Below are 27,393 nucleotides of genomic sequence, written 5' to 3' on the forward strand. Positions count from 1 at the left end.
ATGAGGTGTACCATATAGCTAAAGCAAAGACAGTGCAGTGATACAATCACAACATCAAAAGTGAGACTGGGTTGCTTTAAGAGAGAAACAGGATGTTGTAACCTGAAGCTTACTGAATGCTGGGCTGGGAGATACACCACAAAGTAGCAAATAAAGGAGATCTATTTGCTGTAAACTCCACAGAGCGTCCAGATTTTATTTTACCAAAGTTGGTACTCCCCCTGTGGGTGGAGGAGACAAGAGATGGGTGACGTCACACAGGAGCAGGGATATAGTGCTGTTTCTGCAGCTGTGAGATGAAAAAAAACTCCTTAGGCGTATAAACGATCTGCTGCCCTGTCCAGCAAAGACACTGCTGACAGGAACTTTATTCTTACAGCTCAGCCTTCAGCTTCCCTTACCGAGGTAGGGGAAAAAGAAAAATAAGCCAATAATAGTAGCTCTCAAGAGAACTGCTGCACAATGCCACAGAATGTTGTTCTCCCAGGACCTGCTCCTTGGGGATTCAGGCTGACAGGAGGGATAGATTTTAACCAGCCTTTAATCATAACCAGGGTATGTATCCTTTTCCTTTTCCATTCTCTTTTTATTTATAATTTTTAACTTTGTTTTAGTTTTTGCTCTTTGATTTTTCTTGGATGAAGCAACGAACGAATGAACTAGCTGCAGGTTGCATTTATTAGTCTTGGTTCAAAATTTAGAGAGCTAGCTGAAAGTTGACAAATTTTGAAATATTTGTATGTTTATGAATTTTTAAAAGATTGCTTTATAAGGCAAAATAGGGCTTCATTCAACTCCTGCTCACACCTCCGGAATGAAATTCCAGGGTCAGGGGGACACTGGCAAGGTAAGAGGACAGTGTGATTCCCCAAAGCACTCAGTTTTTCATTCTCCAGTTTGGGACCCTCCGGGAGCCAGAAACCAGCCTAAGATACTGACCATATTGCAGCTCTCATCAGTTCCAGTAACTGGCCCATGTGATCCTTGGGAGAGAGGAGGACTTGGCAGCTGTTCCTTGTTGCTGGACCTTTGAACACTAATCTTCACGTCAGCTTGAGTTAAAAAGTTTATAATACAAATCTTTAACTAATTCAGGATCTGTGTGTTGTCAGCAAAGGCAGTGGGGCCATGTTCATACAAAAGTACAGTTTTGAGTTTTCATTTATGTTACACCAGTGATTTATTACAAAGTTATTCTACCACAAACAAGTGACGCTTATAGTACTTCACATTTAAAGAGGATTAAGAACGCAAACCCTCCTCTTTCTATGTATTCTAAGATATTATCCTGACAACTGGAATTGATTTCAGAAGCTGTCACTTAATGACCGCAATACACAAAACTCTATTTTCCAATCTTAAAGCAACAGCAACACATATTTCCTGTCCATTAGGTAAACTAAGTTTAAGTCTTTATGCTTAATAAGTTATTGCCGAATAGGGCTTTATGTGACCTACATCAAATACCAGAATCACCATTCTTTATTTTTTATTGGTTTACAGTACTTGCACATTCTGAAAGCATGTTTCATTTCTCTCTACCACCTCACTAACATATTTTTGGAAGTACTGCACTAAGACTCAGAACATAGTCAATATCTTAGTGCAGTATTACGTAAGTGTCAGAAACCTGAAGAATAAATACCTCCGATGATGCCATGCAGTAAAAGAACTTCAAACACGAGTTCATAGAAAGGCTAAGCACCAAAATTCTACAGTAAATTACCCTAGTGTAAGTCTGAGGTAACTCCACGTAAATCGATAAATTTACTCCACATTTATACCAGCATAACTGAAATGCCATTTTGCCCTTAAAATATAATGCTCTTAATTTGCTTGATTTTATATAAACTTATATGATAAATGTTTGTGATATGTGACATGAAAACTTTGGAGAAAGAAAAAAAACACGTTGAGATAAAAGAGAAAAAATGTCTAGATGTTTTAGGACTTTCATTGCCTTTTATGGACTTACAAGGGAAAAAGTTTCCATTATCTCTAATGAAAAATATTTTAGAAGTGCCTGGTTTATATTTTTCCTTTGTTTAGATTAAGTGCAGTGAGGTTTAAAATAATACTAACAAAAGATAAATTATATTTATTGTAACTTTCTGGAGGAATAAATAATTTTGTCATTGACTCATCATCATACCTACAGAGTGGGTTGAGACAAGAAGCTGCTGGTTTGTAGCAAGATGTCAATGCTCATTAATCATGTGTTTCAAGCTGGAAGAATTGTTGATATTGTAAAATATTAGCGTTACAAGGCTAGAGTTCAGGAATTTTAATGGCAGATTTGTTTGATATTAATGAGTCTTTCCTGCTAATCCAATTAGATATTTTTCATATATTTGTTAGAGTCAAATGCTGCAAGGAGCTGAGCGTTTGCAGTAAATTAGTGAGCACTCAGAAGGTGCTCAGATTCTTGCAGGACTAGGTTGAAAAGCATAGGATATTTGCTTAATTTACATAATTTATTCACATTCCAATTAGCATAATGACAAGAAAAAATTATTCCTCAGAAATACTTTTTAAGCATTAAAATAGCAGCAGAAATTAATAGTTAATTATATCTTTCCAATTATCATTTTGAGTAAAATCTTTATGCAGATGTAACTGCAGCTGGCTATAATTCTTATTCAATCAGAGAAAACCTTCAGTAGTGGTGTAACAGAATGATGTGTAAGACTATCAGGGATCATCGTACACCTGTCTAGAGAACAGATGTCATCTGAAAAACCCATCTGTGATTTTCCTAACCAAATAGAGTAAGATGAACCTCTTGAGTGTTTCAAGCAAACGTAAAACCACAGAATATTATATACAGGAAAAACTAAGTATGGAAGTTAAATGAATGTGTTTAATAGCAGGACATAAAGACATAAAAAGCAAGAAGCAAAAAGTTAATAAGAAAAATGAAAACTGCTGAAATTCTTGGAACTTAACATAAATGTAGATAAGTTATGTCTATGGAACCCATCCAAAGCCCAATGACTGAAGTCAATGAAATTATTTCAGTTTGCTTGAGAGTAGGCCCAGAGTGTGCCTGGGAGAAGGGAAGAGAGAGAGAGAGAATGTGTGTGTGTGTGTGTGTGTGTTTTGAGGGAACAGCTGAGGTAAAAAGAATAATGCATTCTAAGAATTTAAATCATGTTAAACAAAAAAATATGGATAAGTGTATAAATAATGTTTGAGGGGGCAGGGGATACCATCATTTCAGAGTTTCACAGTCTTAATAGTCTGATATAGAGCTGTATGGCTTCACATTATGTATACACATTAGTTCTGTTTCACCTATACACATTTTCTTGTAACATATATGCACAGACTGTCTTTTCTATTCTCTTCAAAAGACATGGATTCTGATGTATCCATAATTCAGTGTCCCAAAGCAATTTACAAATTAATAGATAGAATAAATGGACTGCAGAAAGAAAATATTTGTTTCTCAAAATCATATAACTGAAGAAAATTACCCCATGTGAGTAAATCAAATTGTTACCTAATCACAAAAATGTTTGCATATCTGATTTACATCCCTATTTTCCTCCTTTTTTAAAAATTTTAATCTGAGAAAGGATTTAGATTCACAGCATACAAGAGCAATAAACACACAGTACTGTCCTGTACTGTGGACCAAGGGGACTAAGAGAGCTAGACACCCAATTCCAACTGAAATTAAGTGGGAGTTGAGTGCCTATCTACTCTGAGCTCCTTTGAAAATCCTGGCCAAGATGTTTACAATTGGATGCACAAGTTATGCCTCACAAATCCCTCATTTACTCATGCAAAATGGGGATTTATAACCTAAATGTCCATTTGCATGCTCAGACATTGGTTAAATATGATGGCTGGTTTTGAAAAATTTGGCACACAGTCTTATGGACTTTGATCTCACTGAATAAAAACATGAAAAGAGTGACATACATTGGTTTTAGGTTTCTGTTACTACAAATCTAGTCTATTGATCTATCCAAGGTATTGTATCAGTCATCTACGCCAGACTAAGGTATTTAGGCACTTAACTCCTACTGATTTCAATCAATTTATAAAACCTGGCCTTCTTAGGCCTTGCAATACTGAGTGGAGCAATGTTTAAATACCTTTCAAAATCATCTGGGCCCTATATACTTTGGTAATAGGGACATTAGAAACAGCAGCAGTACATATATTAGTACACATTAATTAGCTGATGGTTTCTTTTTATCTTTTTTGGTTTGTTGCTTGTACATATGCTCCAAGGGAGAACCCTTACGTTACACTAATTTAGTGGTGTTTTCTGCCAGTGATATCACCAGAATTTCTGCTCTAGGAAATTTTTATTTTACTATTATCATACCTCTTTTACATTTCAAATTTCAAGTACAGATTTCCTGTGTTTATATTTTATTACAAAATAATTTCTTCCTTTTGTTGGTGGCTTCACTCTGCTCTTTTTCCTGCTTTTGGGGAGAGAGAGGTTTATGTTGAAGGGGGAAATAGGGCATCTGACTATTAAAAACCTATTTTTCTAACCCAGAGGATCACACCTAAGATATGCTTACTTAGGGATTTAAAGTTGGTCCAGAAACTTAGAAACCCTGTGTTTCCTTTCCTTTCCTTCCCCAATCCTCATGCATTTTTCAAATGACTGAGCAGAAAAATGCCACTGTGAAGAACTGCACCTGTGCTGCTAGGAACATTAATTCCTCATGCTGTGTACTTGACAGTTTCCTCTAACAGGGATTGCTATGTGATAGAGAATAGATTTAATGCCTTGGATTTGTTATATCAGAATGGAGAAATGGTCCATTTAATCTGCTATCCTTTACCTGACGCTGTAGAGTAAGATAAAAATTTCCCAAATGCACTAGTTGTTCATTACTATAACGTAATTAGAGGGGATTCTTTCTAGATCACAACTGGAAGTTAGCTTTTTTGCTTAGATTCTGAAGCACGATAATAGCCTTTACATTTTTTATCCTAATTAGTTTAACTGCAAATTTTATCCTTATTTATGAGCCTAATCAGTCTGAATCTTGTTTAGCTATTGATCTCAATAATATCCTGCCGTTTAGAGTTCCACAGCTTAATTATAAAGTATGTATAAAATTTTCTTGCCATGCATGGAAATGTAGTAGTCTAATACCCATAGAGACAGTACAAGAGAAAGTTTCATTTGCATTGACACAGTGGTGACGGTACATTCTATGCTTTTAATGGAATCTTTCTTTCTAAAAGAATACAAGATTTTGTGAATCTCTCATTTCCTGGAAAATTTTAAAAACTATAATCTCAATGAGCAATTTAATATGTGATGTAATAGTTAAGAACTAAGAGAGAGAGAGAGTGCATTGTTTTTCTGGGCAGTTACAGAATACCTCCAAATACCATAGTGGCATAAATGTCTTAAGTACTTGAACGTGCAGTAATCTCCCATAAATACACTGCCTGGCAGTGGAAGCTAGTGATATCTGGAAATGGATAGGCAAAAATTACATATAACGGTCTGTTCAAAGCACACTGGAGAGACTTTTGTATCTGACTGAGGTAATAATTCTGCATCTGATTCCACCTGCCTTATGAGTCATCAGTGCTGGCTGCAATGACAGGAAAATGGAATTCAGAAGCCAATGATTCTTCATTTAATAATTAATTTATCATTATTATTCCAGTAGTGCCTGCAATGTGCTAAGGAGGAGGGATTTGTCAGAGGAGAAAGCAGTGGTCTTAAGGATCAGTTCAAGAGGACGTTCCATTAAAGGTGTGATAAGGGGGGGAAAATTTCAAAGGAGGCTATGAGAGAAGACGACAAATGAGCAGCCCAAGCTGGTGACATTATAAGAGACAAGGCCAGGTGTAGGAAAGGCTGAGTTTTGAAGGGCCTTGAAGGTGAGGACAAGAATCTTGAACTTTAGGCAGTAGAAAAATGTTGGGGGCGGGGGAGATGTTAAAACAGCAAAAGGAATAATTTGATGGGGGAAGAAAGACATTTCTAAATAAAACATCTGCCTCTGAGATTTTTTAATCTCTATTGTGTGTGTGCATATGTGTACACACATCACATGTTTACAAGCACACTTGGGAGAACAAAAGAGAGAGAAATTGTGGAATTCCAAATTTGACAGATAAAAGGTTCTATCTCCTATCATGTTCTAGAGGCAGCTTCAAAAGGACTAAATTCCATGAGGATGAATTTTTCCAGTAAATACATTATTTTTGCTATTTACTTTATGTAATATTGTTTTACCATACAAGTAAAAAGTACTCCTGTATGAAAGGTTTGATTCAAATTAAATGATTTGTAGAAGACAGTTGTTTTATAGACTGGAATTCTAATGGGAAAGGCAAAAGTTAATCCTTTTCATGAAGGTGTGTGTAATATGCACATTGCCATAGGACAGGAAATACTGTAGATGGACAGACAAATTACCCATCTATCTTGCAGGACTTTCCATATTCTCCAAATCAGTGGTATGAAATTCTCTTTAGGATAAAAATTCAAAATATGAATTTTTAGACTTGTTTAGAGTAGCAGTTCTCTAAGTCATCTTCATGCTTTAATGTTAAGTCTCTTCCCTTAATCTAAAACAAATATCCTCAAAGTTCAGACATCAAGCAATAACATCACAGAAGGCAAAAACATCAAGTAGAACACTTCATCTACCTGGGCAGCACCATATTAGCCAATGGAGACGTCCAGAAGGAAGTAACATCAAAAATAGGGAAGACATACACAGCATTCACTAAATTCAATAAGGTATGGAAATCAAAAATATACAGTACTAGACCAAAACTGAAAATTTTCAACTCAAATAATCTTAGTATAAACATATAGCTGCAAAAGCTGGATATCTACCAAAAAAGTGAGACAGAACACAAGGCAACATCAAAAATAAGTCTCTATGAAAAATTCCTGACATTGGATGGAAAGACTTCACCACCACCAAACACATCTGATAAATTACCAACCAGCAGCTCCTCTCCACCAGAATAAGATGAAAGCTCTAGACATATTTGGGGGACATACTCCACATGTCAACATGCAGACTCCTACGTAAAGTTGTCAAGTAGATACCAATTGGTGTGAGAAAACGAGGGCACCCAAGAGAAATCTTAAGGAGAACCCTTCATACACAGGGCAGAACAGTTGTTCTCAACACCATATAAAATCAGTAGTAAATGACCAGGAGGTATGGAATGGATTAGTGTCTGCCTTGTGCACCAACACTGCCACGGGAAGGATGTAATGTAATGTAAAAACAAGTGTCCTAAAGAGGCAAAGGGAAGACCACTAAAGATGCCTGGGAATATTACTGGAAAAAAAATGCAGAACATTCTCAGAAGCCGAAAGCCATGCACAAGAGATACATACTGACATAGAAAACAAGGCTGAAGGGTTTTAAATTCACCATTGATTGAGGAAAGGGTCTTCCTTCCCCAATACTCTTACAGACTAGGAGATTAACAAACTGAGCGAGGGAATTCAATTTTTTTTAATTTATGTATTTGTTTTCCACATACTCCCATACTGGCAACCCCAATACTTCATCCCAGGATCTACACTGTCCCTTTGCTTTACATCCCACCATTCCATCAATTTAGGACGTCTAAATCTTACTGCTTCTTCCTGCATAACATCTCCAAGATCTGACCACACAGCTAAAACTTTCATCCAGACCTTCATCATCTCACATCTCAACTACTGCAACATCCTCCTTCCCAGCCTTGACAAAGGCAATCTCGCCCCACATACATCTATTCAAAATGCTGCTGCAAAGACCAATTTCTTGGTGCATCACTTTGACTGCATCACTCCCTTTTTTTGCATCCCTATACTGTCTCCCCTTTTTGCATTGCATCACCCACACACACTTTTAAAGGCCTTCACTGCCCTATCTAGCAACGCATATATGATTTGAATGTGACAGCTCCTGCTTCTGCTCTGCCAGTCTTCATTGACTATTTGTTAAATTTTTGAGGAATCACCTTTGTGATTTCTCCCATGTTGCTCCTTAGTATGGGAGGAACTCCCTGTTAATATCAACAAAGCCACCTTATTGTCTTCCTTCAAATCCCTCCTTAAATCTCCTGTTAAGTTGCCTACAAAAGAAATTTGACAATGGTTATACAGCTGGTTACCCCTGACTGCTGCTTCTCATCCTAACCAATATTGTCTCATTGATCCCTTGTGCTCCCCTCACTTGTTTGTTATATGCATCTGTTGTCTCTTGTTTTAAGTTCTTCAGGGTGGGGTCTTTTTGTTCTGTGTTTGTACAGCACCTAGAACAATGGGGCCAAGACTGGGGCTCCTAGGTTCTACCACAATACAAACAACAAATAATATTGCATTTCTTCCTCATTTGTCCTTAGCTATTATTCTCTCAACCAGCCTCTCCCCTCTTCACATTTATCTTTCACCTCACTTAATTTTTTTCCTTTTCCCCTCTGGCTGGGGAACAGGGGACACAATTCTGAGTTCTTGGACCTTGCAGTCAGAACCCCTCCAAGCAGGGACCAAAGTGTACCTTTCCATATTTCTCCCAGAAGCTATGCTCAGTAGGGATGGTGCTACCCTAGCAAGATCCAACAACTGGGACAATGTGGAGTTGAGAGACATGGCCAGGCCACTTCTGAACAGCTGAAGGGGCAGGGCTAAAGACTCCTAATCAGCAACCTGAATGACACCCGCCTCACCAGCACACAAATGGAGCTGCATCAGCAGCTACTTCTGAGTGCCAGGGAAAGGAGATGGATCTGAAGCTGCTCCTTTCCCCAAGACTTCTATAGGTGAGCTAATGAGCTGATCTGCAGAAAGCAAGAAGTCCTGCAGAGCACTGGCTGGTTCAGCCAGGCAGGAGTCTCCCATATCAAGGGGAAAGAAAACACGGCAATCTGTTTAAAAGTGTGCTATTGTGCACTAAATGTAAAACCCTGGGCTAGTAAAGAATACAAAGTTTGTGATGATGTTTAGTCAGATATTTTGCTCCTCTTATATTTGCAAGAAGTTCAGCCCAGATTCTCAAAGGTATTTAGGTGCCTAACTCCTATTGATCTGAAAATATTTGACGATCTGGACCTTTTCTTTTCTCCTTTCCTCAGACGTAAGAATAAGTGGTCACTCTAACACAAGCATGCCTCACCCCAAGACAAATGTATTTAACACCATTTACAGATCTATCAGTTTAACTCATTTACAGTGCTGGCTGTAAATAATGTCACACCTGAAAGCAACTGATGGTGCATTTTGTAAGGAGTCTTTTTCAAATGTGCTGAAGTTAGGAACACTTTCTTTCATATAAATTATGATTAAAGCTCTTATTAGAGTGAGAAAGTAGAATCATGTTGGCATTTCTTAATTTATTATTATTATTTATGCTGTGGTAGCACCCAAAGGCCACAAACAAGTTGGATCCTTTGTTCTAGGTGCTGTACAAACACATAATAAATGAATGCTCTTAATGTGGGCAAGTTTAAATGCTGTCTCAAATTGAAATATGCCCCTGAGAAATTACCTTTCTAACAGATGTTAGGTAGAGTGAAGTGTTACCTGACAGAAATGTTGTTTTCATCTGCATGATAAGAAAATTTGATCAAGATGCTCCAAAGAAAACCCTCTATAAACTTAAAGCTGGGGGAAAAACAGTGTTCCTGAAATATTTCTTACCCTATTTCTTAGACACAGGGGAGGATGAAGACTGTCCAACTCCCTTTTGGTGTTTAGGAGGTTTATGGCACAAATATTACACAACTTTCTCTTACTATTAGAGCTGTTATCTCTGATACTTAGAACTATTGGTTCTAGTAGAAATGCAGATCAGTAGACAGCATACAATGATGCCTTCCAATCAATATTTGTGTTTACATACAATGAAAATCAGCACTGTTTGCTACACAGGTAGTACTCTGTAGGTATGAGATCCATGGTCTCAGGGCAATCTTAGCTGCTAAGGCGCTTGTGAACCTGAAACAAAAACTGATCCCTGTTTATTTGCTGAATGTTTCTGACAAGCAGCAAATAGTAAAAAAGGGAAACCATTTCAGTGATCAGCAGGTTGAAAAAGGCTCTTGTGACTCTTTCTGTCCTGGCCTATCCATGTTTCAAATCCCCTTTCATACTGGACACAGAGGCTAGTTCTTACAGTTTGGCAGACAGAATTTCAGTTTGCCTGCCTGCCTGCCTGCCTTCTTCCCCCCGCCCAAATCTGAGAATGTAGCTGCGGAAGCTAAGACTGGAAAAGTTGTTACAGAGGTGAATCCCCCATTCAGATAGAACTGGCAGGATCTTCTTCAGCCAGCAAGTTCAACAGAAACAATAGGCATTCCTCAGGGGCTGATTAAAAGGGGCCCCTGACTGGTAGTTAAAATGAAATCCAGGAAGAGAAAAGCCTCAAAGAGAGTTGGGTGGGAATAAAATTATTTTATGATGGTGATGTGAAACTATCCTGACAGAAAGATACTGTAGAAATGTAAATAGTTAAGCTTGTATCATTTGTAATTTATTAATTTATTTATTTCTATTTAGGGTGGTTTATTAGATGTTAGCATTTTAGGCCTCATTGGGATGACAGGCAAAGCTGAGGTGGGGGGTGTTATTATAGGTGAAACATTATGGGTTGAGTTAAAAACTCATTCAAACTGATGTAGGAATGAGTCCTTCATTTAAGATAGTGTAAAAAACAATTAAGGGGCCAGAACTAAAACAAAGCCTAAGAGAGTCGGCCCAGAAACTAGCACTACGTGGGCGAAGTGTTCAACTGAGTATTGTGACCAGGTGTGTGTGAGAGTGAGAAAAAACAAAGAAACTGAGAACAGACAACGGAGAGGGGGGAGAGGCAAGAAAGCCAAGCAGAAGCCTGTAAGCACAATCAGTACGTCTATAATGCAAAAAACCAACCCTACAGCAGCAAGTCTCAGAGCATGGGTCAACTGACTTGGGTTCACACTACAGAGCTAAAAATAGCAGTGAGACCTTCCCATTCGGGCTAGAGTGCAGGCTCTGAAATCCAGTGAGGGTGGAAGGTCTTGGAGCCTAGGCTCCACTCTGAGCAGGAACATCTACCCAGCTATTTTTAGCCCCGCAGCAGAAGCCTGAGTCAGTTGACCCACACTCTGAGACTTGCTGCCATGGTTGTTTTTTGGTAGGTTTTGTTCAGGGTAGACATACCCAGTGTGATCCTAGAAAAAACTAGAGAGAGAACTTTTGGGTCTGTTTTTGGCTAAAGAGGCTTGGGAGCCATAAGCTAAGAATTGCTTCCTTTGTTCTTGGTTCCTTCTGCATTAAGAGACACAGGATTTTGTATATTCCTTGTACATAAACAAGATTGCATCAAAGAAAACAGACTCCATCAATTTCTATGGCCAGCTGGAACATTCTGAGGGCCCAAACTTTGACTAGCTGCTCAAATTGAAAAGGGGCAACAGGAGAAACAAATTCCTAAGTCTCTTCTCCCATTAAAAGCTATTTTTTCTTTTACCCAGCAGTTGAGGATGACTTTTTGGGAGGGATAGAGAAGTGGCTTTGCTTTAACCACAATGATGGTCAGTGTCTAAAAAGGTACAATCTGGTCCTTCAATGGCTGTGAATTAATATATCTGTTGGGATGAAATGCTGACGTGGTGTAAAACGGATGTCTTAAAATAGCTTATCTAGCTGGATTTAAAATGTCACCATAATATTTTTCTTGTCAATTAGAGGGCCTGTATAGAAATGTAGCATCAATTTAGATGTGTGTAGAAATCTTATGTTCACAGGCAAGGATAACGTCCAGAATTTATGAGGTAGGGCCTTTTTTAAGGTCATAATTATGGCTGCCAGCCTTTCCTGTTTGCATATATGCAAATATTTTGTCAGGATACATATTTTTATTATCTTAACAAATATTTAAACTATTTTACATGGACAAAGCATTGGAGAAAGCAATGAAAAATGTAACTGCCACCTTCAAAAAGTAAAGGAATGCAGAAAGAAACAGATAAAACCTGAAAGTGTTTCTACATAATGCTGGATTTTTTCCCTGGAGGGAAAAAAAAGGCAAATGTTCTCTTAATTATTATAATTAAAGAGTGGGTCAATGAATTAAGAATGAAATATATTTTAGGAATAAATATTGGGATAGTATTGCTCAATATGGGCCTTGTTCTATAGTCAATATTCATATGAACAAAGTCATCAAGTTTGGCCTCAGTATGAATTGTACCAATTAGCCCTCAGATTTATTAATGATTTAGATGAAGAAAAAGACAGCTAATTGACGCAATATGCAGATGGCAGAGAACTGTTTAAGGACCTGATTCTGCAAAGATACTCTTCACGGGTGGATGCCACTGTCCATGTGGGGCACTGTGAAGCCATGAGGATCTGTCTGCACACAGCAGCTTGCAGGATCAGAGCCTATATTAGTGGAAAAAAAGATTTTGGAAAACTCCAAGCAGTTCTAAGATAATTCAGGGGCTGGGTTAAATCATGGAAAATTAATTTTAACTTAAATAAAAGATTTTAAAATGCCCTTTTTGAGTGGAGGAAACAGAAAAGAGCATGGGTGCCTTTCTAGATAGCTCAGTGAAGATGTTTGCTCAATGCACATCAGTGGTTAAAAAACCAGATTCCAGAATTATTATTTTACAGAACTATATCATTATATTATCACCTCAGATGACGATTTTATCTCATTCTGGAAGTACATATTTCAGTCTGATTACTTTACTTGAGAAAATGACAGCAGGGATTGAAAAGTTCCAGAGATGAATGATAAAAATACTTAATTATGGGTATAGTGGGATTTAAACATGATAATAAAATTACAAAGACTGAAATAATTTAGTCTGGAAGTGGGAAAAATAGGAAAAGATTTGTCTGAAGCATTTAAAATCATAACAAAATTATTTTCTTTTCCAAATCAAGAGGTAACAACTTAGTTGTAAAGACAACAGGTAGAATTAATAGGAGAAGTGAAAAATTAGAGACAAAGTGTGCACTCTCAATTTTTTTTTTTTGCATGTTTTCGAGAAAGTGTAATTTTTTGTTTTTAAAATTGGTATTAGATTATATTTTAACCTCAAAACCTGGTAAAATATTAGAAAATACACATCATATTTGAAAAGTGAAAACTACAATTATTGTTATTTATAGAGATACACAGATATGCTTTAATTTAAAAAATTAGTAAAAATAGATTATTCTTTTCTTATTTCTTTCAGATTACTCCAGGAAGCAAGGCTTCTGCGGCCAATTTAAGTCCTGGTGATGTCATTCTAGCTATTGATGGCTATGGTACAGCAAACATGACTCATAATGATGCACAGGAGAGAATTAAAGCAGCATCACATCAACTTTGTCTCAAAATTGAGAGGTATTTCATTAGATGTATGGACTATAACATCATATTTACTTTATTTTACATTAATAAATTGAGGTCTTTTTTCCTCTTTTCTGATGACTCTGCAAGTGGACATTATGTATTCCATGGAACCTTTCAGAAGAATAAGGAATGATCTAATTGATAATATTCATTTCTTAATTAAACAGATCCAGCTTCTAAGATTCTGTGTTTTAAATGTATGAGCCACAAATGAAAATTTAACTCAGTCATTTAAATTGCCACGCAGATAACTTTTAAAATATGCAGACCATATTGCTGTAGTTCTCCTTTTCATGTCAAGAAACATGTTTATTTGAGACAGCATTGTCTGTGGCTAGAGCACAGGTTTGGGAGTCAGAGAATCTGGATTTTATTCAAGGCTCTCTCACTGACTTGATGTATGTCAGTGTTAGGGCCTGATTTTCAGAGTAAGAGAGGTGTTATTAAGTATGTAAAAATCCTAAATTTGCACACATAATTACCATTATTATGCATGCAAAATGGGATGTAAAGGATCATTTCCACAGCTACCCAATCTGCATACACAACTGCAGCAATTGCATGCTCAAATTATGCTTTTTTACATGTCAATTGGACTTACCTAATTTTGAAAAACAGACCATAAGTCTCTGAATTTTTCCAATTGGAAAGATTGAAATAGTAATAACTTCACATGGTTGTTTTTCAGGCTTGCTTATTTTATGTTTGTAAAATGCTTTGAGAATCTCAGGTGAAAGGTGCAAGACGCTTGATCCTGGTATCACTGAAGTCAAGAAGAGACTTATAGAGCCAGCCATAATCTTTAGTACAGTGTATCTTCACGTATAACTTACTACATAAGTTTTCTGACTAGCAAATACACAAAAACAACACATAAGATTCTGTCCGTGTCATTAAAGAATTGTATATGTTAACACATTCAAAGGGATTTTTGAAGAAATTTCAGATTTTAAGGTTGCAATATATATATTTAATGTATATGTGCCATGTTTATGGGAGGCATTTTTCTCTTATTAATAGGGCAGAAACTAGATTATGGTCTCCACAAGTTTCAGAAGATGGCAAAGCACATCCCTTCAAAATAAATTTGGAAGCTGAACCACAGGTATGAAGTTTTTTTTTATATGTCTCCAACACTCATCAACCACATGCTTTTCACATTCTAAATTGTCTCATTCATTGTTTATATTCATTTATAGCACATTTCCTCAACTAATTGTCTACTTAACTTAATATAATCATAAAATATATTATATAGAGAGACATAATTTTAAATGATTGACATTTTATATTTATATCTAAATGAAAGCTAAAATTCTCTTGTGGAAAAACTGCACAATGCCTCAAATTTTCTCTAGAAACTTTACATTTCACTGTAGTTTTATTATGGAAAGAAAATATCTCCTTTGATACTAATGTTATTTTGATATTTCATCCATCATATTTTTTATTTCTTCAAATGGAAATAAATGTTGAATATCAAAATTATTCAGTTATAAAACCATAGCAATCTTTGTGGGGTGACAGTCAGCTGAACAGGATGGTCCAGTAATGTTGAGTCTCTACCTCAATAAACAATTGTGGCACCACACAAAGCCATAGAGCTGCAGAAAATTGTAAATTCTGAACTTGTGAAGACTGAACTATCTAGACAACCAGCAGATGAATCAGTCATGAACTGGAGCATTCTGTCTGTGGCAAAGAAAGGTAAAGTCCTAATCCCTGCACAGGAGCAAGGCAAATGAAATGGGTTTGAATTCTCCCATGCCTAGAACTTTTATATAAAGTCCTTGTGCAGATCTGCACGTGTGAGAAGTGTCCTGGTTCACACTGATCAATCTACAACTAGCCATTTTAACTGCAGCTCTACAGGCTGCAGGGGATAGATTTCAGCATGTGATTCATAGTGCTTTGTTCCATTTGCCATATATTCTCTAACCTTGATACATACACATAATAATTTCAATTTTAGCTGAAAAAAATATTATTATTGTGCTGGCAGGACAGCATCAAAACAAATATTTCAATATATTATTCCATGAAGGATTATCATGACTTTCTATTCTACAATAAATTTAGGAACAGACTCCATTCCAATTAATTCCATGGAATAAGTGATTCAGTCAACCCTGTACTTACAGGCTTTTAAACATGAATATAATCTCAGTGTTCCAGTTCTTTCTATTCTTTCCAGATATCCCATTATACAATATTTGTATTCACTGGTACAGTGTATTTCAGCAAAAATAGTATAGTAATTTCAGCAGGTATCAAGAAATTATACAACTATTTTAAATGCATAGTTTTATGGGATTACCTAGGACACACATTTTTTAATGTCAGGATTTCCTTCAAATGGAAAAAGCTGTAGGAAAAAAAAAATTATATCATTATAATTCTATGCCTAAAAGAGACACTTTTTAATAAAAACACATAATGTAGTTGAACATTTAAGTACTATTTGGCAACAAGTTACTGAAAAGCTATCTCCATTACTGTAATCAGAAAAACTGTTTCTGCTATACCAATGGTCTTCAACCTGTGGTGCATGGACCCGTGGGGGTCCATGGACTATGTCTAAGGGGTCCGTGAAAGGTGATTTTCAACCTGGGCTCCACAGACTATGTCTAAAATTTCCCAAAGGGTTTGTATTTCCGTTCAAAAGTTTTTAGGGGTCCACTAAACAGTCAACATTAATATGCATGTCCACCTCTTCACTTAAAAGGGAATTAATAAAAGTTCATATATAGTCAGCAACAGACACGTCTTCAGTAAAGTAGTTGAGCTTGTAAGCAAATATGATGAACCATTTACGTGAATATTTACATTTGAAATCAAGTACTATCATCCTAGAATATCCATCATACTGAACTACTCTGCACCAAAATGACCTTATTAATTCTGTTTCTGAAATAGCTGAAACTTTAAATTAAAGGAGATTTATTTCACTGCATATTTAGACACAACACCTGAAGCCCACCATATATGTTCTGCTACTTAAAGCAATACAGTGGCAAAATTCCTTACTGTTCCTCATACCTTAGTCTGAGCTGGTGAATTATAGTGCATCTATAACAAATGCTGGTTTAAGTTCACAGAGAGAAAGATAAATACAATGTCCAAATTAAATAAAGGCCTTAAAGCCAAAATTAATGGAAAAATCCCAAAGCACTGTATTTTCCTTTAAACTCAAACTCCACTACATTAGAAGCTTGTCCATCCATTAGTTGGTCTGCAAAAGCGGGAAACCATCAAGTTCTATTCAAAGCATTTCCTGTTCTTAAGTCTTTCTTGAACTTATTCCAAAGGTCATAGTTGTGGTAAACACAGGGCCTTTTTCAAAATCCAGCCACAGTTTTTGATTCTATGCCAGACAGAAAACTTTGTTAACTTAAAGTTAATGTTTCCTACAGTAAGTAAAAGCATCATAAATGTTAGAAGAAATAAACATAAAGAATATTGCTCTTTTAAAAAAACTGAACATTAAACAGTTCATAAATAATAATATAGATGAAGATTCATGCATTCTCTAGCAAAAATCTCAGTCAATGACTCTGTGAAAGGTATTACATCTGTTTGAGAGTTATAAAATGACAATTACAAATAACAAAAGATAAACAACATTTTAAGTGATTCCCTGCGCCAACATGCTAGCAGAGATTGCAGCTTAATTTAAATTTCAGCAAGTGCACAGCCATTCCCCAGAAGCTCACAGGAGGCCATATGAAAATTAAAAAAATAATCTGCCTAGTTCCAATTGTGGAATTTGAATAGGGAACCTTTAGCATAAAAAAAACACAATAGGCTAAGCATTACCACAGAGTTTGGAGGATTCATAGGCTCTTATACACAGCACTGAATACCACTCACTCTCACTCTCTCACACACATACACACACACTCTCTCTCTCTGTTCCGCCATGCCAGAAAGAAACAAAAGAGACAATGGATGTGGTTTAATTAGGCCCCCAACTTTATTCACCTAAATATCTTGGAATTCCTGGCAATATACTGTACAGTGCAGGTCACCATCTTTCCTTTAATCATTTTCACATAATTGCTAACCTGGACCCCACCACCCTCCCCTCATAGGAGAGTTGAGGGGGCTACAAAAGGAGAAAAGTTTGGCTCTCTGCTGTACAACACGTAGGAGCCCTGACCCCCACCCTCAGCTCCCTAAAGAATACTTTCCTATGCATCCTATTCCAATCCATTTTATCTCATAACCATATCCCTTCCATAATGAGTACCTACACTGGACATCTGCCATGAGTTCTACTTTTAACTAAGTTATAACTTTATAACCTAACCCCACTGCCTCACCCTCTCAGGTATCAAACTTGCTGTGCTAATCTGGTGGTGAGGGAAAAATTCTTCCCCAGCCCCCAAGGAAAAACGATGACTAGTGTGATGCCCACTGGTCCTTTTTCAGATTCTTTGAGTGGGAGTGTGGGTGTTGCCAGCCCAATCAAGGTGAAAAAGAGCTTCACTGGGACTGCACGAGGTATAAACACGAACCCTCTTTTGATCAGCTAGAAGGGCAATACATCACCCCAACATGGTCCACCTGTTTCCTGCTTCTTCCCACTTTGTGCAGGTGACATTCCCCTTTCATCCACCTCTGCTATCAGCTGCAAAGGGAGCCCTTAAAAGAGTAACAACCCCATTTCTTTTAGCCAGCTGAACAAAGACTTCCTGCATAAAGTTGTGGTGAGCACACTCTCTCCTCCTATCCCAGGAAGAAATGCTGCTTGGCAGCCATTCCTGATTGCCAACTTGGTTGATTCTGGTAGAAAATAGCTAGTTTTTTAATTTCTATTATATATATATATATAATATGATGGATAAATATTGTGAAATAATAGACCACACATAGTATTAACAACACAGCCAAACACAGTGTTATGTAATAAAGCAATTTAGAACATAGGGATCTCAACTAGTTTAAACAGTAGGAGAAAATAAGTCTGCCTAAAATGTATAATGCATGTTGCTTTAATAATAAGTACCTCTTTTGGGTTGTTCTTTTATGTTCTAATAGCAGTGTGAAAGAGTGCTGTGAATCACATATTTTTCTTTCTCCTTTTCCTTTTTTTAACCTCAGGTAAAATTACTGTATTTATTTTTCCTCACCACAGCTTTTTTAAAACTATATTTTATTTCTGCCTTAACCTTATGGATTTCCTGGCATTTTAAATAAGGTGTTCAGTGTGACTTGGTTTTTGGATAGGAAAGTTGCTATACTTTCCTTACAGGGTTAATTATATTATTGTATAGCTAAGGTTAGAAATCTAAACAAAACCAGAAAAAGAAACCAATAATCACTGTAATATATGTGATCAGAATGTATTAGTAATTGCAATCAAGTTTTAAAGCATGATAATTATGCTAAAACATGAGTCTCACCCCTTCACTTAACACGAATTTACATCTCCCAGCATTGTGTTATGACTTAAACAAAAGATCTTTCAGTGTTAGGACACCTCCAAAACATAAATATAATGTATTTTTATTAAAATATACAATATGAATAATAATATATCATTATTAATTCATAGCCCCAGGCCTGAACTCATTCTTAGAGCTCTGCAATACATGTAAACTGCTTGAGGCACCTTCTCTCTGTTTCTGACATCAACATAGTCATGAAAATGACTTAGCCTTGTACTGATGAGAAGGTCATTTGTTAGCTATAAAAAAATAGAATTAAATATTCTAATTCTTTCTTATTCCTGTTTTGAATTCCAATGGTCTTGGAGTCTTACTAAATTTCTGGCATAACGGAATAACTTTCCTAGTTTTGAGTATGATAAACACAAGAGCTGGACTGTTTTGACTGCTGTATGTTTTGTCATTGACATTTTGTGTATATCATGATTTTCGAAGAAAAGGGAATTTAAGTCTAACTAATTGCAACAATGCAAACACACTTTTGACATTTTAACATTGTGAAGATGCTATTATGATGCCACATGTCCTTTGTTCTGTTATCTGGCAACAAAAATTAAAAACTGGATGAAATGACATTTTTTAGTTTGTTTTTTTAAATACTTATTTATTTTGACCTAAATTTATATGATGGAATTGAATCAATTTCCAATATTCTGAATCAAATACATTACATAAATTAGAAATGATCCTCAATGACAGTTAAAGATAATATCTAATCACTGATATTCTGTTACATTGCATCCCCTTCACAATGTACAGCAACACAAAACTATAAGTGAACTTCTCTGTGTTGATTTACCTATGTGCTTTCCCTTTTAAAAGAATTGCTTTTTCCTGTTTGCATTTTCTGGTAGGCATCCAATGTATCCATGATTTTTCTTTTCTTTTTTTTTAAGGGCTTATAGCAGCTCTGACACTGACCTCTCCCCTAGAAATGAAATCTAGTCTATTTCACTTAAAAGTAATTTCAGGAGCTATGCCTTCCCCAGTGTTCCTTTGCCAAATGTTTTGGTTTTACAATCACATTTCCCTATTTTTAAAATGTGTTTCTCTCCCTTATTGCTGTGTGACAAACCCACACAAACAACAGAGGACAGGGACTAGCTAACAATTAAGGTAAACAATTAAGCTGAATATCCACAAAATGCTTTCAAATGCATTAAGTAAACAAAGTGAAAAAAGAGAAAAATACTTTTAAAGTGTATGTGATTATATGCAACCCTTATGCCACTTAATAAATTATTAAAGTTTTTACATATATTTGCATACACTCATTCTATTTGTCTTCATGAGGCAGACAAATAACATTTGAATTTGCATGGCTTATACAGCACATAAAAGTTTCATGGATAAACACAGAATGTCTGTGTAACCTATGGGTTTACTGAACCTAGTATTTAAAGTTCCAATGGAGAAAGATGAAATTAACAATGCAGTGTTGTCAGTTTTGCTTGTTATTAGCTTCAGTGTGCACCGTAGCTTTGTGTATTTTTGTCTGCCTATTATGTACAGGAATTCAAGCCTATTGGTACAGCTCATAACAGAAGGGCCCAGCCTTTTGTTGCAGCAGCAAATATTGATGACAAAAGACAGGTAGTGAGTTCCTCCTATAATTCTCCAATTGGGCTGTATTCATCTGGCAATATTCAAGACGCTCTTCAGGGACAACTGCGGGGTCTAATTCCTAGTTCACCTCAAAAGTAAGTATTGGTGCTTACTTACATTACATGGTCTTTTGTGGCAATATCACTATCTGTTTTGTTGTCCATTCAAAAGTCCAGCTCTTGCTGTTTTCTTTTTCTTTTCTGACACTCTAAAGTTCTGTCATATTTTTCATAAATGGTGATAAATGAAGCAATTTCCTTTTAACATCTAGGAGTGAACATTCAGCTATGGTGGTAGCAATAATTCACATAGTTAAAACTCCCCTTCTCTGGGTTTGGATGCAATACTACACACCATCCTTCTCTCGTACACTACCCTCTACTCTTCTGTGTTTCTGACTATAACAGAAAGTGTGTCTGCAACATAAAAATAGTGCAATATAAAAAAGTAGTGTGCAACATAAAAATAGTTGATTCGTAACAATTTGTAACCTTCGTGTTCACTAATTTTATCTAACATTCATCAACTGAAGGAAGTTATTTTAATCCTTTCTTTTTTTACAGGATACGAACTACTTTGAACACAAGCATAATATTCGTCCTAAACCTTTCATAGTCTCAGGCCGAAGCAGGTTATAAGCTCTAACTGTATGATGTGTTGGATGCATGGGTTTTTTAAGAGATACTCACAATTCACATGAAAAAGTGATATTAATGCATTTGAAATTATTTAATGCAATCTAAGCTTATTTTAAAGCTTTTAAAAAATAAAATGCATGCTTTGCAGAGCTCAGGCTTCTATTTCTAAAAGGTGATCTCAGTTACACTGGTGAGAGTCTGGAATAACTATAGTGAAGGTATTGCAACTCAATGGACCTAATCCACATTTACATCAGTACAACTGAGATCAGGATCTGACCTTGACAAGTTTATGGAGCTGTGAAATTCTCTAATCCCACTATGCATACATATGACTTGTAAACTTGCTAATTAAAGATATGATCCAACCAATCATAAATCAGTGATTCTCTGATCCATGTAGGTTGCAGAGGCCACATTTAATCATTCTACAGCAGGCAGATCTATTCACAATGCAATCTGCTGTAGAGGACTTAAATAAAAGAAACATCTGAGTGCCACGGAGTTGCAAAACTATCAGAGAGAGAAGAGCTTACATACATGAGCTCCATTTTTTAAAATTTAACCTCTCTCTCACACACACACAGTTGGGTGTTATAATGCCTGAACCAATATTACTTGATCACAATAGAAGAAAAAGTATCCTTCTAGAATCAGAGGTAGCCTCTCTGTCTATGTAGGCTACGTAGGCTAGGAGGCTACTCACAGGTTTGAGTAGGCCAATTTCTATGGACACTGCCTTCCGATATAGGGGTCTTGTTACTACCAGTGACTTCAGTGTCTATATCTTATTTTCGAAGTAAAAAATGTTTGTGTCATAATTCCAGCAACTTAAGTCTGATAAAGCACTCTGAGAAGTCAAAGCAGTTGGCATGAACCTCATTGACACCCTATTTTTGATGGGCAGACACATACACATAACAAATTTTGTGAACTGGCCAGTTAGTAAACCAGTACAATAAAAAAGATTGACAGTGTTGTTCATTTCTTTTGACAAAGTTTAGTTTTAATTATGTATAATCTTAGTTTATTATTATTTCTACATCTGTTACGCATCTCACAGACCCATGCAAATGACAATATCCAGACCCTGAAAAGTTTACAATCTTAGGGGTAGGTCATCAGATTATGGTGCATAGCAAGAAGCAGCACATTGTTGCACTGCCCCTGGTGTACTCTAGAAGGGAGATTTGGACACAGGGAGTCAATCTCTCTCCCTCAGTCTCCCCACAGCTGTGGAGAAGAAGTAAACCATACTAGGTCTAGATCTGTTGTAGTGTATGCTCCCAATGTGCCAGAATAATTGCAGTGTGCAGTCCACCCACTCCCTGCCCACTCCACCCTTTCCCATCCACCTGAAGGAGGTGGGGAGGCAGCAGGTCTACTCTATGGAGCCTACTCATCCCATGCACAAGAAATGCAAGTACAGAGACTGGCACGGAGGAGTCAGAGTGTACCTTATGCCCCCTTACACGCTTATGTTAGCACACAGGACAGGTCACAACCTAGCCCTTAGTAAATATAAATGTGAACCCACTACAGCACTCTATTATTAAATCTTTGCAGAGAAGTGGGGTGAAACTGTTTTTTGTGACAATGTTTAGGCTTGCAGACCATCACAGTGAGAATTTACAAGTTTCAACTATATGAATATCACCCTTTTCTTATTTAGTTGAATGTTGCGACTGTCTATTTTTGTATTTCTTCTTCTTACAGTAAGCACTCTCGTGCTATATAATCTTGAAAATTTAGGATTATTTCATAATGTATGTTTGATCATTCATTTTTAAAATCAAACAATGCTTTGTAAATGACACTTGTCATTTTCAGTGAACATATTTAAACAAATGATCATTTTCCTGGATCATGGATGGGAAATTAGCTGCAAAAATTAATCTGATAAGAAAGGTGATCAAGCTTTGTGGGCTTAATTAGTTAATGTTTGTAAAGTGCTTTGATAATGGAAAGTTCTGTATACTTCTAATTGCAAGAATTATTTATAATCTCAGATGAATAGTGCTATGCAATTGCAAAGAAGCAGCAATGGTACTGTTTGCAAGTTAGTTTTTTTCCTCTGGACTGAACATGTATGCTAAACAATTTCCGCTTATTTGGTACTTAAAAGTCATGTTTGCCAAAAGAGAAAATTGAATTTATGATGTTGGAAATTCTCAAAGCAACTGCTGGGGATTGCATCCCAAAACAGGTTACATTCATATTATCCGTTGTTAAACACTGTAAAAACACCATCTCAGTTGTAAATCTCTCTTTAGGATATAAGCAACGCCTGTAGTCCTCTCTCAATAGGAGTTCTGCCAAAATAAGGGCCAAGTATGGACTGTAGGATCTGGCCAACAGATTCAACTTTAGGCATAATTATAAACTTCATGCTGACAAAACTAATTGGCAGATGTATGAAATCTTTACACTAACTTAGCATTGCCTCTTTTTGTTGCTGGTAGCAATAGCTGTGCTTCTTTTGACCTTCTCTCAATACATTCCATGTTTTTGGAACTCATCATTAATAAGTCTTGCTCTGTCGCAGGTTCCAAATCTTTTAAAGTATGGCCCTGATTTTTCTGAGCACTGGCATGCATATCTGTGACTGGTCCCTTCTTTGGGTTTTCGGCTGGGGCAGGCTGGCACTGCGCACTTACTTGGGAACTTGCCTGTATTTTTTGGAATTAATTTTCCTTTGACCTGCCTTTGATAGTAAGGAATGTTTCTCTCTTTAAATTTTTCAGAATGTGGGCCTGCACAAATTCCACTTGAGAACTAGAGGGAGAATAATTTTGAACTTTTCATGGCAGAGTTCTGAAATGTAGCTGTCAGGCAGGCTCTGTACTGTATCTCCAAACTGAGGGCAATGTAAAATTCTCCCTGATTTATTCAGGAGTCAGCCAGGAAAGAACCTACTAGTACACAGGCATGCGGGCTGAAGGAAGCAGACTGAGTCACAATCCTTCTCTAAAGCTTGATTACCATATATATGTGACTGTGGCCCTGAGAAGGAAGTGGTCTCAGATGACTGTGGAAGTCCTGAATTATGCATTGTTCCTGAAAAAATTGTCCCCTGGAAAAAGAAACCCTTTGAGGCAAATTAGAGCTGAACATTGGCCTAAGTGCTATAGGAAGAGTAGTAAAACCAGTGACACTGAAAAGAAACATTTGATATAATACTCACTATGTTACTCTGCTAATGATTTTCCAGGGGTTTTGCCCATGTTAATGCCCAGCAGCTTTATAGCTTCTCTAAAACTGGAGTTGTAGCTAACATCCTATTTTCATTCTAAATCAAAAATAAGGTCAGATTCAAAAGTAACAGTGACCAACATTTATTTCATATTCTTTGACAATCTATTCTACTTTTGTGAAGGGAGGTTTTACATTCTGCTTGAAATTGTTATAATTTAGAATGACAAAAGTATGTCCAGTTATTTTATTATTATTTTTTTAACATTTTAAACTTTTTTTGAAATTTTCAGCAAAATAAATGGAATAAATATGTATTAAATAAATGTATTGCTGAAATAACTTTAAACGTGTAACAAATATTTTAGTGTAATATTAAAGAAAATCTAAAAAGGTCACAGACATTATTTTACATTTCCTTTATAGAAAACCCTTTCAGGTGAGGAAATGTAATTTTTAGGGCACAGATTGGAATGAAGCGTTTGGGTTCTAATTCCTGACTCTGTCACTGACGGTGTGATCTTGGGCAAGTCACTTAACCTCTCACTCTCGTTCAGAGGGATATGGTGCGGCTTCATTAATCCTTTGAAAAAGGCATAATGTTAAAAGTGCAAAGTAATGTTATTTTCCAAGTTCTTTGAACTTTCAAATTATATTTACTGTCAGTGATAGGGAAAAATACATTTATGCACCGGGCTTTTCACAGATTTTGATTTTTTAGTTGATTGTTCTTGAGTTTTGGTTTTAGTTGTTTTGGGAGAGGGGATTTAGGAAGTAAATTTCACTGGATTAAACATACTTTTGCTTTTCTATATTTGATAGATTTCATCTCTATCTTTACAGTCATGTTAACATCTCTACACTCGTTTATTTTGTCTTTATTTTGTGTATGCGCTGTACACCTTTCTGTAAACTGGCTATTAACACAGTGGAGGCAGTACTCCTTCCGGTATTGATGGTGGCAGTGGACGTAGTACCCCCTCTTCTGTTAGTACTGTTAGTACTATCTGCCCTACTGAGTTGAAAGCTGCAGCTAAGATGGCCCCTAACATTCCCTTGGAAATGGAACTTCCTGGTGTCAAGATTGTACATGCTCAGTTTAATACACCTCTGCAGATGTACTCAGATGACAATATAATGGAAACACTGCAGGGCCAAGTTTCTACAGCTCTGGGGGAAAATCCCTCAATGAGGTAATCAGAGCCAGCATGTGCACTGAATATATTTACTAAAGCATTAACACTATCAATTTCCATACTGTTTCTACTACATTAAATTTTAAAAGGTATCTAAACAGCAACTAAAGATTTTGAAGCTTATATTAAAATACTATTAATGTATTAAAATCTTTTTCTAACCCAAATTGTTAAAGGTGTCTTTCAGAACTTACAAAAGACAAGGGTTACAGGTCAGACTCACTGACAAAAAAAATCTTTCTATATCTGTAGCTGATAAATACAAGCTAATAACGCTACCTACTCTTTAAAATGGACTCTTTATCCACTCTAGACCAGGGGCCCAATCCTGAAAAGACTTACACCCATAGGTAACTTTAAGCACAAATGAAGTCACACTGAGTTCAGTTGGACTATTCAAGTGCTTAAAGTTAAGCATTTGTATAATTCCTTGCAGTACTGGGTCTTATGACACCTACCGCTATCATCTGAACAAAGAAAAATTAAAGCAATCAGTATAAGGCATTTTATACTGTGTTGCAGTCCTTTATGCATAGAAAGTCTTGCAGATCTTCAATTTTTTTCCACTTTTAACCCCAACCCAAGAAGACTCATTCCAGGCCACTAACCTCTGGCCAAGAAGGACCAGAATAGACTCTTTCCTAAGCTCATTAGCAAATTTCTGTAATAGTCATAAGCACTCCTCCTCCTATTTGAGGTTGAGTACAGTACTTCTACAATATTCTTTTATATCTGGGGAACACTTAGTTAAGAATTTTATACAGAGTAGTAGTAAAAAACCAGAGACTATCTTGGATAACCAAGAAATGATGACTCCAGAGTGGTAAAAGCAGACTTCAAAACTAACTTCCAACCAATATGTAATATTTCATATGAAAAACAATTAATTGTGTCTTTTTTCCAAGGTGCAGCAGCTTTATCATTAATAATTTGTCATTTACATTGTTTTATCCTTCATTTCACACTCTTAACACCTTAGCTTCTTTTTATTGTGTTTTACTAACAGTATTTTCTGTTAAATCATTTACGATGTGTGTGTAAACATTTAAACTATTACAATATTTTCATTCAAGGGGCTCAATCACAGACTTGAATGGGAGTTCAGGTCACTCAGCCCATTGCAGGATTGGGCCTTTCTTAACTACAAAAATCATACAGATTCAAAAGTATATTGGCCAAGTTCATGGTGATCTGATGGAAACAAAATTCCACTATATAAGAGCTTTGTGGAGTGACAGTGTTGCCTGACTGTCTGTGTATACATCCTCAATAACGTTTTTTTTAAAAGCAAACTTTCTTTCCCCTCCACTTTGGAATCCTGGATTAAGTCTAAAGGTTCAGATTTCACAGTTGGCTAAGGCATCCCCAGTTTGGGAACTGACCCTGCACAGAGCCCTGAAATAGCTCAATTGTTGGGGGTTCCTTTTCCCTGTGCATGAAATTGGAAAAGTTAGTTTAAAGTCTTATGTCTGGTAAGTAATTTTTATGTGTGGCAAGTAATTCTACAGCCATTACTTATGATTTTTCTTGGGAACACAATAAAAATAAGTAAATCTGGGTGAGGAGTTAAAAATTAGCCGTTAGTAGGAATAAAAAGAGTATGTGGATTTTCTTAAATGAAAAGCTTTTCCTGTTACTTGCTGCAGTCTTTGTTCTCCAAATAAAATTTAAGAAGAATTCATATGTCTTACCTACAGTACTTTCACCAAGAGTAAAAAGTAGTATGCTCATCAGTGGAAATGGAGATCAATTGATCACAGTCCTCTTTATAACAGCCCTTAACATATTAGAAGACTGTTATCAGGTCCCCCCCCAGTCTTCTTTTTTCAAGACTAAACATTCCCATTTTTTAAAACTTTTTCTCAGGTCAGGTTTTCTAAACCTTTTATAATTTGTGCTGCTTTCCTCTGGACTCTATCCAATTTGTCCACGTCCTTCTTAAAGTGTGGTACCCACAACTAGACACAATACT

General features: G+C 36.4%; 1 protein-coding gene across 3 annotated transcripts in view; it reads left to right on the forward strand.

The window, feature by feature from the left end:
- The first annotated feature begins 221 nt into the window (after positions 1-221).
- Positions 222-27,393, forward strand: part of PDLIM3 (PDZ and LIM domain 3) — a 34,111-nt gene continuing 6,939 nt past the window's right edge. Inside the window, exons 1-5 of one of the 3 annotated variants that reach the window (XM_067551633.1) lie at positions 222-555; positions 13,180-13,331; positions 14,361-14,445; positions 20,959-21,026; positions 25,155-25,418. In XM_067551633.1, the coding sequence (XP_067407734.1) occupies positions 463-555; positions 13,180-13,331; positions 14,361-14,445; positions 20,959-21,026; positions 25,155-25,418 (662 nt within the window). In that variant the 5' untranslated portion in view covers positions 222-462. Of the gene's footprint in view, positions 556-13,179; positions 13,332-14,360; positions 14,446-20,302; positions 20,491-20,958; positions 21,027-25,154; positions 25,419-27,393 lie in introns of all 3 variants that reach the window. The other 2 variants (XM_067551634.1, XM_067551635.1) reach the window with 2 other exon arrangements.

This window comes from Emydura macquarii, unplaced genomic scaffold, assembly GCF_026122565.2.
Source record: "Emydura macquarii macquarii isolate MOO-44397 ecotype Brisbane River unplaced genomic scaffold, CSIRO-AGI_Emac_v2 contig_1363, whole genome shotgun sequence".
In the NCBI taxonomy this organism is placed as follows: Eukaryota; Metazoa; Chordata; order Testudines; family Chelidae; genus Emydura; species Emydura macquarii.